At 70.7% G+C, this 12,999-nt stretch overlaps 2 protein-coding genes and 3 non-coding genes across 5 annotated transcripts in view; 1 reads left to right on the top strand and 4 right to left on the bottom strand.

The window, feature by feature from the left end:
• The window catches only part of H696_03285 (serine/threonine protein kinase), a 9,131-nt gene extending 7,721 nt beyond the window's left edge, over nucleotides 1-1,410 (bottom strand). The window contains exons 1-2 of the mRNA XM_009497152.1: nucleotides 1,338-1,410; nucleotides 23-1,248 (exon numbers count right to left, since the gene is read on the bottom strand). Of these exons, the coding sequence (XP_009495427.1) occupies nucleotides 23-1,200 (1,178 nt within the window). The 5' untranslated portion in view covers nucleotides 1,201-1,248; nucleotides 1,338-1,410. The remainder of the gene's footprint in view (nucleotides 1-22; nucleotides 1,249-1,337) is intronic.
• Nucleotides 1,411-2,813: 1,403 nt separating this feature from the next.
• H696_03284 lies at nucleotides 2,814-2,895 on the bottom strand. Its single transcript has one exon. It is a non-coding gene; the product is annotated as a tRNA-Ser (tRNA).
• Nucleotides 2,896-3,703: 808 nt separating this feature from the next.
• Nucleotides 3,704-8,741, bottom strand: H696_03283 (TKL protein kinase; the record flags this gene model as incomplete). The annotated part of the gene is made up of 5 exons (XM_009497151.1): nucleotides 3,704-3,980; nucleotides 4,178-4,504; nucleotides 4,606-4,833; nucleotides 4,950-5,120; nucleotides 5,618-8,741. 5 exons carry the CDS (start codon nucleotides 8,739-8,741, stop codon nucleotides 3,784-3,786), a joined length of 4,047 nt encoding a protein of 1,348 aa, XP_009495426.1. The 3' UTR covers nucleotides 3,704-3,783.
• Nucleotides 8,742-9,411: 670 nt separating this feature from the next.
• On the top strand, nucleotides 9,412-9,483 carry H696_03282. The gene has a single exon. It is a non-coding gene; the product is annotated as a tRNA-Cys (tRNA).
• Nucleotides 9,484-9,547: 64 nt separating this feature from the next.
• H696_03281 lies at nucleotides 9,548-9,621 on the bottom strand. The gene has a single exon. It is a non-coding gene; the product is annotated as a tRNA-Arg (tRNA).
• Nucleotides 9,622-12,999: the final 3,378 nt, after the last annotated feature.

Genomic DNA, 12,999 nt, shown 5'->3' with positions numbered 1-12,999 from the left:
GGCGCTGCTGCAGGCGGAGCACCCGGCCGGGCAAGAAGAGCAGGTGTTGTTGGCGCTGTTGGCGAAGGTGCCCGCCGGGCAGGTGGCCCCGCAGGAGCTGCCATTGAGGAAGCTGCCGGCCTTGCAGGCCGTGCAGGTGGTGGCCCCAGTACAGGTGGAACAAGTGGAGGGACAGCCCGAGCAGACCCCGCCGTTGGGGTAGAACCCGGCCGGGCAGGCGGTCACGCAGGCGCCCCCATGCAGGAAGTAGCCGCTGGTGCAGGCGCTGCAGGCGCTGGAACTGGTGCACGAGACGCAGCCCGCACTGCAAGCCGTGCAGACCGCGCCATTGGGGAAGGTCCCGGCCGGGCAGGTGACATGGCAGGAGCTGCCATGGAGATAGCGCCCGGCGATGCAGGAGGTGCAATACGAGGCGCTGGTGCAGGCGGAGCAGCCACCGGGGCATGCTTGACACCGGCGGGTGCTGCCATCGGCCCAGGTGCCGCCGGGGCAGGCCGACACACAGGACGACCCGTGGAGGAACCAGCCAGCCGCGCAGGAGCCACAGCTGGACGCATTGCTGCACGTGGCACAGGACGAGTGGCAGGCAATGCAGGAAGACCCATCGGAGTAGAAGCCATCCGGACAGCTGTACACACAGGCGCCCCAGTGCTTGAGGGCCCCCGGCATGCAGACATCGCAGCTGCTGGCGTTGCCACAGGTGTGGCAGTTGGCCGGGCAGTGGAGGCACACGCCGTTGGACAGGAAACGCCCGGGGAAGCACATGGCACAATTGTAGGGCGAGGAAATCATCATGCTGCAGCCATCGACCGTTGTGGCCCAGCAGTATTCGTTGACAATCTCGATGTAGATGGAGGGCAGGTGCGGCGGACACTGCGCCACGCAGGGGGTCACATTGTTGTCCTTGAGCTGGTAGTAGCCGCTCTGGCAGCCGAAGCAGACGCTGCCCATGCAGGAGTTGCAGTAGGCCCCGCAGGAGGCGACGGCCAGCTGGCCGTCCTCCGCCGGGGGGGGCCCGGCCTCAAGGCGGTCAGGCGCTTCGCCGGCCGCCGGGCCGGGTGCCAGCTCCAGCGGCCCGGCGGCCGGACTTGCCGACGAGGCCCGGGGCCCGGCCAGCAGCAGCAGCAAGCATGCCGTTGCCACCAGGGCCAGCAGCGTGGCCAGCGCCGGGGGGCCCGGGCGGCCGGACGCCCTGAGCATCGGTGACGCGGGCGAGGGGAGGGGGGAAGGAGGAGAGCCGGGTGAAGTCTGGCGAGGGCGCAGGCGAGGGGATGCGCGGAGGGGGGTCAGTGTAGCCGGGGGCGGTGGCGGGAGGGGCGCAGGGGGCGGGGGTGTACCTCTCCACGGGGGGCCGGAGGAGGAGCGCGGGGGCCGGCGAGGGGCAGGCTCAGTCGGACAGATAGGGGGGGGGGGAGGGCAGGGCAACACGACCGCAGGCGCAGGTTCTGGCCATGTGCCGGCGGGCTAGTGCCGCGGGCCGGCCACTCTTCGGGCAGATCTCCACCATGGAGTGATGAGACAGGCTGGCAGGGGCGGGGGCGGGCGGGCGCAAGGCAGCCCCGGCGTCGGGCTCACCCCGGTCGCCGGCGCCCGCTCCGCCTCGGGCGCAGTTTGTGGCACGGTCACATCGCACGATATCGGGCGCCGGTGTGACGCGGGGCCGATCGATCCAGGAGGGGTGCAAATGAAACACGCCCCCCAACCCCGGGACCCGACCCCTCAGGGTGGTCATTCCCGGCGACCATGCACAGGGTAAAATCCGAGCCAAGACATGAACTCCGGCCCAGGCTCATTTTGTTTCCTGCTGCTCCGGGGCGGCGTGGCGCGGCCGGGGCGGGCAGCCCACGTTGCCGCTGGCCGGGGGGCAGCCCACGCAGGGCCTGCGCGACTCCGGGCCTGGCCCTGCGGAGGCCAGTGGCACGCAGGGCCCGCCCCCCGTGTCCCCTCCGCCCGCGTGCCCATGACCGACGGCCAGCGGCCCGACGCCCGTCCAGGGCAGGCCGGGCGGCGCGGCCGAAGGCCGGGGGGCAACGGGGCCGGCAATGGCGCCGAACGGCGGCCCGTGCGCCGCACACTACGGGCCCCGTCCGGCCACCTGCCGCACGGTCAGGGGTCATATGGAGGGCCGCCGGGGGGGGGGGGGGGGAACGTGGGGGGGGGGGGGGGGACCATCAGGCCAGGGGTCGCCGCCCGGGCGCCCGCCTGAGTAGTTTTCCGCGAGCCCGCGCGCGCGGGCCGCCGGCGCGGAGAGGCCCCGACACGCTGCTCGGGCTCGAGAACGGCCCTGCGCGGGGGTCGGAGCGCGGGGCCGGCACCAGCCCCCCGGTGCGCAGCACCACCGCCGGTGTCCCCCACCCCGAGGCAACCCGGCGAGCGGGCCCGGGGCGCCAGGAACGGGGTGCCCGAGCTCCGCCACGCGGCGTGCGGGCGCGCGCGTCCTTCTCCGGGGGGCGGGAGGAGTGCAGCCCCCTGTGGCGGACCCCTTGGCCCACAAACCAGGCATTCCTGAGAGGGGCCGCAGGGGGAGGGCAGGGCGTAGCGAGGCCAGCGGCCAAGGAAAAAGGCCCAGGCTCTTTCTTGACCCCCCCCCCCCACCCCCGGCCCCTTTTGAAACTGGCCACCAGGACACCCGGCGGACGGGGACCGGACCTCGGGGCCGGCGGCGGCGCCTCTTCCCTCATTCCGGGTGCGGGGTCCGGGAAGAAAAAAAAAGGCCCTCCCCCGGCCCAAGGGGGGGGGGGCACAAACGTGCGCAACACGCATGTGCCCGTGCGCGCGAGAGAAGCCGCGATCCAAAAGACAAAAGATAGATGCATCACCGGCAGGATTTGAACCTACGCGGGCAGAGCCCATCCGATTTCTAATCGGACTCCTTAACCACTCGGACACGGTGATGTGAGGTGCCAAGCCACGCTCTCGCTATATGGCCCCTGCCCCGGGGAGGGGCCGGCGCCTGCACGGACACCCGCGCGCCGCCCCGCGCGCCTCCCGCCCCTGACGAGGCGGGACGGGGATCCCCCCCCGGGCAGACCGCCCGGCCGGAGAAACACGCACTATCCCACCCCGCACGGGGTAGACTGCCCCCCGCCCGCGCGCCCCCCCTCAGCCGAGCGCCATGGCGCGCATCGGTAGCATATTATTCGACTCGGCCTGGCCCGGCCCGGCCCGGCCAGGATGATCGGCGACAAAGGGCGGGCGAGCCCGGGAGGCAATGCGCGTGAATGGCATTCCCCGCAGGAGTGGCACCCGATGCGTCTTGATCATGTGCCGTGTCTTGCTGAAACTCGCCCCCATCCCGCACCCGGCCCCCTTTTTCACGGCAGGCCCTCGTCGGATTGCGCACCTGAAGGCGAGATCCGCCATTGCACCGCCACGGAGAGGACCGGGCCGGTCACGAAGGACGCGCGGGATCTCCTCCCCCCCCCTCCGGCATATGCCACCGCGTCCCCCCAAGCCCCGCGTATCCCCCTCGCTCCTGCCTCCGCACGTCGCCCCGGATGGAGACCTCCTGCCCTCCTGTCCTCTACGCCCCGTTCCCCGCCCCCGCCGACGGTGCCCCCCTCGGCGCATGGCGCATCCGTGGCCAGGTGTGCAGCGCATGAAAAGGGGTCCATCGCCACCGAGAAGGGCCCACTTTGGCCGGCAGGCGCGCGCGCAGACACACACAAAAACACAAAAACACAAAAACACAAAAACACAAAAACACAAAAACACGCTGAGCGAGAGGCATCCATTCCCCCCCGGGACGACTGGCGCCCGGAAATCCGAAGCCAAAGGGGCTGCCTACTCCGACAGGGCAAGGGCAATGCTCGACATGGATGGCCGGCTCGCGGGCGACGCCGACCACATGCAGGGAATCAGGTCGGAGACCAGGACGCGGAGGCTCGGGTGTTGGTTTGGCGCCTCGCCGGGCGGCGGGCCATGCGTGGCCGGAGTGTCGCCGGCCGCATGGCGACATTGGATGGCCTTTTGGGAGAGCCCTGTTCTCGGGGCGTCAGCGCGGCAGGCGAGCAGGCCGGGGCAGGGTGAGCACCCAAGCGCGACGAGGCGCCACAGCCCAGGGCGCGAGGCCAGGCCGAACGAAAGAAGGAACCCCGACACAGCCCCCCCCCTCCCCCCCGCTCCCCGTGCTCCCCGCCGGGGGCCCGGTGGGGAAATCAAAATGCCAGACACGCACCACTCCACGGCATAGTCAGCGTCAGCACATGCCAGAAGACCGAACCGAGAGAATAGACATCGGCCGCCATGTGATCGAAAGCCGCGATGTCCAGCGCATGGTTACCCATCGATGCCAGGATCTCGGGCGCCGCGAAGGCGATGCTGCACGCCGCGAACATGACCGAGTCCAGCAGGGCCGAGCCGCGGCTGACGGCCAGCGACACGCCGAAATCCGTGAACACCGGCCGCATGGCGCCCGTCTCCGGGCACAGGCCGACCAGGATGTTCTGCGACTTGATATCCCGATGGGCGATCCCCTGCGCATGGATGAAGGCCAGGCCGTCGGCTGCGGGACGCCAAGCAAGACTGTCAGCCAGGGAAACCATGCGCGCGCGCGCGCGCGCGCACGCACGCACGCCAACGGAGGCGGGAAGGCTCTAAACGCACCCATCCCCCGGATCAGGCTCAGGGTGTTGGCCACGTCCAGCGGCTCGTTGGTTGTGAGCAGGTTGCTCAAGTCGGTGGCCACTCGGGCCATGACGATGGCCGGCGGGTGCTGCGTGTACCCGAGCATGCGCACCACGTGGGGAGACTGCTGCAATGCCCACAGGATCGACAGCTCATTCTCGAACATGGCCTGGAGCTGGGCCTTCGAAAGGGCCCCCCCGTCCGCGTCTAGCAAGGGCGCCTCCGAGAGTCAGAAAAGGCGGGAATGCCTCGGGCGGCGCCGGGGAAGGGCCAGCACAGAGGCCCGACCGGCGGATGGAGGCCAGGTGGTGAAAAGCGCGCACCATGGGCGACCTTCACAACGATCCCATCGGGCCCGGTGGCCGCGATGAGCGATGGCTTGATCGGCTCGGCCGGGAAGATGCCGCCCTGGCTGCCGGTAGCCTCGGGGCCGGCATTGCCCAGTCGAATGTCATGCTGGAAGGACAGCAGCAGGAAACCGGGCAGCGATAGATCTTGCATTTGCCCGGTCGACCGAATGGGTGAGGATCCCACAGCACGTGCGCGCATGCGCACGCATATTCGTGCATATGTGCATATACGTCCACACACAAGCGGACAGACAGGTAGACAGACAGGCAGAAAGACAGACAGGCAGACAGACAGGCAGACAGACAGACAGGCAGACAGACAAGCAGAAAGACAGACAGACAGACAGACAGACAGACAGTTAGACAGACAGACAGACAGACAGGCAGGCAGAAAGACAGACAGGCAGACAGGCAGAAAGACAGGCAGAAAGACAGAAAGACACACACACAGACAGACAGGCAGATAGACAGAAAGGCACACACACACACACACACACACACACACAGACACACACACACACACACACACACACACACACACACACATAACCATAATCATAACCACAAAAGAAGACAGATGAAAGGCCCCCGTGTGAGTCATCAGCCGAAGGAGAAGCAGCAGGCAATCCGGCTAAACATACCCATCATCGTGTTGAGAATGGTCATGTCGATATCATGCGCCTCCTTGGGGCCGGCATGGCGTCGGCGGAAGACACAGAAAACAACCAGCAGGATGGCCAGCAGCAGGAGCAACACCAGCGACAGGCCAACCGCCAGGCCGATGGCCAACGCACGTCCGCTCTTCGGATTGCACGACCCATCCACCTCGCACCAGGGCACCTGGCACTCGTGGGCCCCCGGCCCGGTGCAGGTGTGGCAGTCCGGGGCACAGGCCGCGCACACGGGCTGGCGCTCGCCGCCCGGCGGATCGGCGAAGAACCCCCCGGGACAGGCGCCCAAGCAGGCAGTCCCCTCGGCCTCCGAGTGGTGTAGCACCATGTTGGAGTTGCACCGCGAGCAGGCTTCCGCCTCCGAGCAGAGCCGGCACCCGGGAATGCACGGGTGGCATACCCGCTGCGAGGGGGTCGACTCGTCCAGCCAAAACCCCTCGGCCGAGCAGCTGGACACACAGGCCCCCCGGAGCAGGATGTCCGCCGACCCGGTGCAGGACAGACACTGGTCGATGCTCGCACCGGCGCACGTGTGGCACGAGCCATGGCAGGCATCGCATCGCCGGGTCATCTCCTGGACAAAGTACCCGATGGGGCACTCCGCCAGGCAGGCCCCGCCCGGGGAGAGGAAGCTGCCAGCCGGGCAGGAGGAACATGCCGACGCGCTGCCCGGCGCATTGCACGACTCGCAGGACTCGTGGCAGGCGGCGCACAGCAGCATGCCGGCCTGCGTGCCGGTGCCCATGATCGCCACCTCGCCGGCCTGGCAGCCGACCACGCACTCGCCGGTGGCCACGCGCAGATAGTGCCCCGGGTCCTGGCACCGAACACAATGGTCGATGCTGGCGGCGCACCGCGCGCAAGGCTCGGCACAGGGGGTGCACGTCATGGCCCGATCGTCCGCCAGGAAGCGCCCCGGGCACACGGTGTAGCACATGCCGGCCGCATAGTCGGCATACTGCCCCGGGGCACAGACCGTGCAGACCCCGGTCCCGGGGGCGCACTCGACACAGCCGCTGCCACAGGGGCCGCACTGGGCGCCGCTCGCCGTCGGGTAGTACCCCACCGGGCAGCTGGCCACACAAGTGGTGTGGAAGAGCAGCTCGCCCGGCCAGCAGCCGGTGCAGTCGCTGGCCGAGGACCCGCCGGAGCAGGTGGCGCAGCTGGCATCGCACGCCCGGCACTCGCCATGGAGGACGTCGGCATACTGGCCGGCCGGGCAGGCGGTCACACACTGGTGGGCCAGCCCCCCGGGGGAGGCCATCCGGAAGGACCCCCGCGGGCAGGCCGTGCAGTCCCCCGGGCCGGGGCCGACACACTGCGAGCAACTGGCATGGCACCTGGAGCAGGCCCCGGGCGAGGATTCAAACCAGCCGACCGTGCTGCAGGCATCGCGGCAAGTGCCATCCTGCAGCCGCTTGCCGGCCGGGCAGGCGAGGCACTGGTTGCTGCCCGGGCCGAAGCACGCGTCGCCGCAGTTGCCGGAGCACCGGGCGCAGTAGCCGGCCGCCGTCATGGTGGCGTAGCCCGGCGGGCAGGCACCGACACAGAGGCCATCCAGCGCCAGCCCCGGCGAGTGGCACACCATGCAGAAGGTCGACGCGTCGGGCATCCGCCGGCACAGGTCGCACCCGGGCTCGCACTCGACGCACTGCGACGGGTCGTTCATGCAGTCCGGCACGCACATGCCCTCGGCCAGGGGCGGGTCCACCGGCGGGATGGGCTGGCGGATGGTCAGCGGGTCGTCGCAGGCGGTGCACTGGTCGGCCCCCGGGCCGGCGCACGCGGCGCACAGCGGGTGGCACGCCAGGCAGATGCCCTGCGGGGCGTCGCCCGGGCCGACGCCGGCATACGTGCCGGCCGGACAGCCAGCCAGACACTGGCCCTGGTACAGGACCAGGGCGCTGGCGCACGTGCCACAGGTGCTGGCCTCGATGCAGGTGGCGCAGCCGACATTGCAGGCGGCGCAAGCGTTGTCCCGATCGAAGTAGCCATCCGGGCAGCCCTGGCCCATGCAGGCCCCCTGGTGCAGCGGATACCCCGGGGCGCATGCGGTGCAGGTGGTGTCGTCCGGGCAGGTGGCGCAGTGGTGCCCGCATGCGGTGCAAATGCCGCCGCGCGCGAAGAACCCGCTGGGGCATTGCGACAGGCAGGACGTCCCGTGCAGGTTGAAGCCACCGGCGCAGGAGGTGCACACATTGGCCCCGGTGCAGGTGGTGCAGTTGGCCGGGCAGCCGACGCACGTGCGGGACTCCGCGTGGGCGAAGGTCCCGCTCGGGCACTGGGCCACGCAGCGGCCCTCGCTCAGGAAGTAGCCGCCCTGGCAGGACCCGCAGGTGGACGGGCCGGTGCAGGTGGCGCAGCTGGCCGGGCACATATCGCACGCCCCGCTGGCCGCATTGGGGAAGGTGCCGGCCGGGCAGTCGGCCGTGCAGGCGCCGCCATGCAGGAAGTAGCCGCCATGGCAGGACCCGCAGGTGGAGGAATTGCTGCATGTGGCGCACGGCCCGGGGCAGGCCGAGCAGGAGCCGCCATTCGGGAAGAAGCCGCCCGGGCACTGGGCAACGCATGTGCCCTGGTGGAAGAGGAAGCCGCCGAAGCATTGGCTACAGGAGCTGACATCGGGACAGATCTGGCAATTCGCCGGGCAGTGGAGACACGCCCCCCCCTGCTCGGACAGCACACGCCCGGCAACGCACGCCGTGCAGGTGGACATGCTGCCGACCATGTACGAGCAGCCATCCACCTGGGGGAAGACGCAATATTCGGTGAGGACCTCAAGCAGGATGGCCGGCAGGTGCCCGGGGCATTGGCTGACGCAGGGGTTGTCCAGCTCGTTTTTGATTTGGTAAAAGCCCGTATTGCAGAAGTTACAAATGAGGCCGGAGCAGTTGGCGCAATTTGGCGCGCAGGACATCGTGGAAATGCCCTCCGCCGGGCCGGCAGGCCCGCCGGCCCGGGCCCCGGGCGGCAGGGACAACGCGGTGGCCGGTGCCGGGCCCAATGCCAGCGCCAGCACGGCCGCCGCGGCCAGGACCACCACCGCCAGCAGCAGTGCCGGCACCCGGAGGGGACCTCGAGCCGGACCGGACATCCTGAGAGATCCGGCGGAGCAGACAGGCAGCGACCTGCAGGCGGCGGCCACGAGAGGCGGCGATCGGCGGCAGTCAGGTGCGAGGGAGGGGGCGGGGGCGGGGGCGGAGGCAAAGGGCGAGGATGCGAGCACGCGAGCGACGGGAGGATTGGCGGCAGGAGACCGGCACCGAGGAGGGGGGCCGGAAAAATGGGCTTGCCCTCGGCCCCCCCCCCCCCCGGCAGGGGATCCGCCAACGCGGCAGCCCCGCCCAAAAGCCGGGCCCGGCCCGCCGGACTCCCCACACAAGCTCACACACACACAGGTAGATGCCGACGTGCGCATGCTGGCCGCCCTGCACAGCCGGTCCCGGGCCGGGCCGGGCCGGGGGTGGGGATGGGGTCGGATGAAACAGCGCCATCAGGCCGCGGTCAGCCGGGCGCGGGCCCCGGCCCCGGGCATTCCTCCGGGGCATGATCGTCCGGCGGAAGCTGTGACTCCGTGTGTGTGTGTGTGTGCGTGTGTGTGTGCGGCTGTTTGTTGCATTTTTCCACCCGCCAACAGCGTGGGCCTCGAGCCCGGACCCCGCCCGGCTGGCGGGAGGGGCACCCGGCCGGGACCAACTGGCAGGCAGCGGGGGTCCCGGGCCAGGGTACAAATACATGTCCCCGGTGGGCGATGTCATCGGGACGGGTCTATAGCTCAGTGGTAGAGCGGTCGACTGCAGATCGACAGGTCCCCGGATCAACCCCGGGTGGGCCCTCGCACCTCTCTTTTTGCGCCGATGCCCTGCTGCCGAAAACACGCCGCCACCAAAAAAAGGACGCTGACCACGATGCGGCTCGAACACACAACCTCCTGATCCGTAGTCAGGTGCTCTATCCAATTGAGCTACGCGGCCATTTCCGGTGGTGCACACCCGCGGCGGGCCATTTTTTGCCGCACGCCCCGGGCGCGCCCCCGCTGGCCGAGGCCCACGCACAGGCTGCTCCGGGGCACGGCCGGCCGCCGGGGCGGGAGGACCGCCTGGCAGGGCATCCCCCCCCCCCGCCGGAACACGGCGCCGGGCCCGGCGGACGCCGAGCCGGCCGCGGGGGCCAAGCAAAAAGCACCCCGGTGCCCTTGTTTCAGGACCGACACCGCGGGAATGCCCGACCGGGGGTGGAACGCCATGGCGGCCCTCCGACGACGACGACGACGACGACCCCGGGCGGGAGCCGGGCCGCGAATGACCCGACCATTCCTGGCCATCCCAAAAAAAAAAAAAGGCAAGGCGGGGAGACAGCGCGAGGCGGGCCGCGCGACGCCAGAGTGGCGCGACCGAGCAAACGGCGACCGCGGGGCCGGAGAATGCACCCTTGCGGGCACAGGGCGGCCGGCACCGCCGGGTTTTCCGTCGGGCATCGGGCGGAAACGAACGGGGCAGCTCATTTGCGTGATGCATCGCGCGAGGCCCCGACGAGGGGTAGCCCCCCGCCCCCGGGGCTGGAACTTTCCGGCCTCCGACCGACCTGGCCTGACAGGAGCCCGCGCCGCATGGGGTCGGGGCGCCTACCGGGGGCAGCTCGCTTGTTTGCCGGAAATACTTCGTCTTTTTATTGCGCCTTTTCTTTGCTCGACGCGCGCCACGTCCGTACCCGAACAGGCCGCGGCCCCAAGAACATTGCCAGCATCCGAATGCTAGAGAGCAAGGGGCCACCTCGGTGTAACTGGGTTTCCCCTCAGTTACATGGGTCACGGGGCCAATCTCCGCGGGCCATTGCCACCGGGCCAGCGTCCTCTTCCCGGGGGGGGGGAGCGATGCGAGGCCGGGCCCGCCCTGTGTACCCCCCCCCCCCCCCCGGGCCCGATCGAGCTCGCGCTAATGCATCCCCGATGGCGGGGGATGGGCGCACGCGACTCGCCGGGCCCGATCGCCGGGGCCGCCCCGCTCTCCTGGCCGTTTGATCGGGTCTGGGCGGTTGAAATGGCGGCCTCCTCGCCGGATGCCCTCCGAGATGGGGGTCCTCAGAGCTGCCGCGCGCGTGGCGCGCATGCAAGCGGCCCCCCCACATGCACCGCATGCAAGGGGAGCGCACATGGCCGGCGGCTTGCCCTTGAGGCCCCCCTTTCGGTGGGTGGTATTCCCCGCACTTGAGCTCTGCCCGGCCGCGCGATCCAGGAGGCGGAGGGGGGCCGTCGAGCGGCGTGTTGGGCGATTGACGAGGCCCCCTTCATGCGGGGTCCGCGTATGTGGCATATTTGCCTCGTGCCAACAGACCACCCCGGGCCCCCTGGCCCGGTCTTTGGTACGCGCGAGGGCCCGGCCACGCCGAGTCGAGGAGGCACGCCTCCTGGTCGATGGCCCAGTTGGGCTGCCGGCGGCCGGTGTGAGGGAACTGCCTCTGGGCGCGCGGACAGGCCTGAGTGCCCCGGGCGCCGGTCGAGGGCCGGTGTGTTGTGCCGTGGCGTGGGCCGGAGCTGGCTGGCTGCGCGCAGGAGGGTGGGGGAAGGGCGCCTTCATCAGGTGAGGGAGCGCCCGATGAGAGCACCCTTCCCGAGCGGTGCGCGTTGCCAAAAGGCTGGGGACCGGGCCTCCGGCTGGCCAGCCCGTGGGGCTTTCCCCGGTCTTGGCCCAAGGGGGGGGCCGGCGAGCAGCAAGGTCCCTTCGGCGAGCGGACGTCCTTCCGCGACCGCGCGGGAGCCAGCCACGATTGGGTGGTGCGCCGGGTATTCCAGGTCGTCGGGTGCTGACTATGGACGGCGGCGCGAGATCGCTCGGCGAGGGGGCCGACCGCATTGATGGCCCGCCTTGTCCTGTTCATGGGTGGCAAGTGCCGTCCAGAGGGAGGCAGCCCACGACGCTTGCGGTTGCCGGGCACATTCGGCCCGGGCCCGAGGCGTCGACGCCTCCTCCGCCAGCAGTCCCGCAGCATGGTGGCGAGACGCTGCTCCGGGGGACAAAAGGCCTGGCAGTTGGTGGGCGCCCTTTCCGGCCGACCCTGGCAGGCGGCCGGGAGCCCCCGAACCTCGCGTCCGGAGGCGCCAAGGCCTCGAGCATGGTGCTGGGCTCGCCAGCGGTGTGGAGGGGAGCGTGGTCTGATGAGACGGTTGGCTAGTGCAAAGCGGTGCCCCGAGTTCGCGGGCAGTGGCTATGGCAGTTCAGGTGGTGTCAAGGCACGCGGGTGCTTTGCCTTGAAGGCATGTCCTGCACGTGCGGGCGCCCGGAGGCTGGGGCCTGGCTGGCCGGATGCCGGAGGAGGGTGTCTCCTCGGCAAAAGACCCCGGCAGGGGGGGGGGGTCCCCCAGCACCCGTGGTGGTGTGGATCGACCCCGGGCAGGGCAGAGTCAGGGGCATGTGCGATGCACATGGCCAGCTGCCTGCCCCTCTCCCTTGGCCAGCCCCTCCGAGGCCCGCCTCGAGCGTGGCCGGGTGGGGAAGGACCAGCGCCGGGGCGTGTGGCAGGCGGCGATGCCGGCGGCATGTGGCCGTGTGCGCGGCGCTCGGCGGGCTGAGCTGCGTCCTGCCGCGAGGAGTGCAGGGGGCCGAGCTCCGGGCGGAGGGCGAGCTGGGGCATGGGTGTCAGACGCCCGGAGCCGTGGGCGCAGGTCGCACAAGGCTGCGAGCACGCCCGGCGCAGGGGCGGCCAAGTGTCGGGCCGGATGCCCCGGTGGCTTGGGCGCCCCCATCGCGGGGAGGGCACTTATGCGGTGCCCTCGAATGGGGGGGGGGGGGGGGCTGGACCTCGGGGGGGTCGCTGGCGCCGGCCTCGGCGCTGTCCCATGGTACTGACGGTGCGTGACCGAGAGCGTGCCGGGGGGCCGGCATGGGCGTGGACGTCTGCTTGGATGGCGGCTGTTTGCCAGCCTCCCGGCGTTCCTGGCAGCCGCAGAGGAGGGGGGCGGTTCGCTGTGCACCGGTCACCCTTGCGGCCGGCCCCCGTGGGCGACCGCGGGACTGGCGACGGGAGAGGCGCCGATGGTTTGGGGGAAAAGCCACCGCCGGGGCCACCGGGCCAGCGAGTGGCAGCCCCGGACGAAGGGCTGCGGAGAGGCTCGAATCCTGGCCGTCCGGGGGATCGGCGCGCGCGCGAGGACCGCATGCCGGCGGTGCGAGGCCGCCCGTGCCGAGGGGGGCCCGGTAGCAAATGGCCCCTCCCGCTGGGTGGTGGTGGCGGCGGCGTTGATGGTGCCACCCGGAGGGCGGAGGGCCGGTCGAAGGCCGCGGGGCACGCAAGGCCGCCAGCACGGGCATGCGCGTGGCCAGCGGCCCGTCGGGGGTGGGCGGGGGGGGGGGGGG

Source organism: Fonticula alba (genome assembly GCF_000388065.1).
Source record: "Fonticula alba strain ATCC 38817 unplaced genomic scaffold supercont2.5, whole genome shotgun sequence".
NCBI lineage: Eukaryota > Rotosphaerida > Fonticulaceae > Fonticula > Fonticula alba.
Note: the sequence above shows the minus strand (reverse complement) of the source record. Positions and strands in the feature narration are given on the sequence as shown.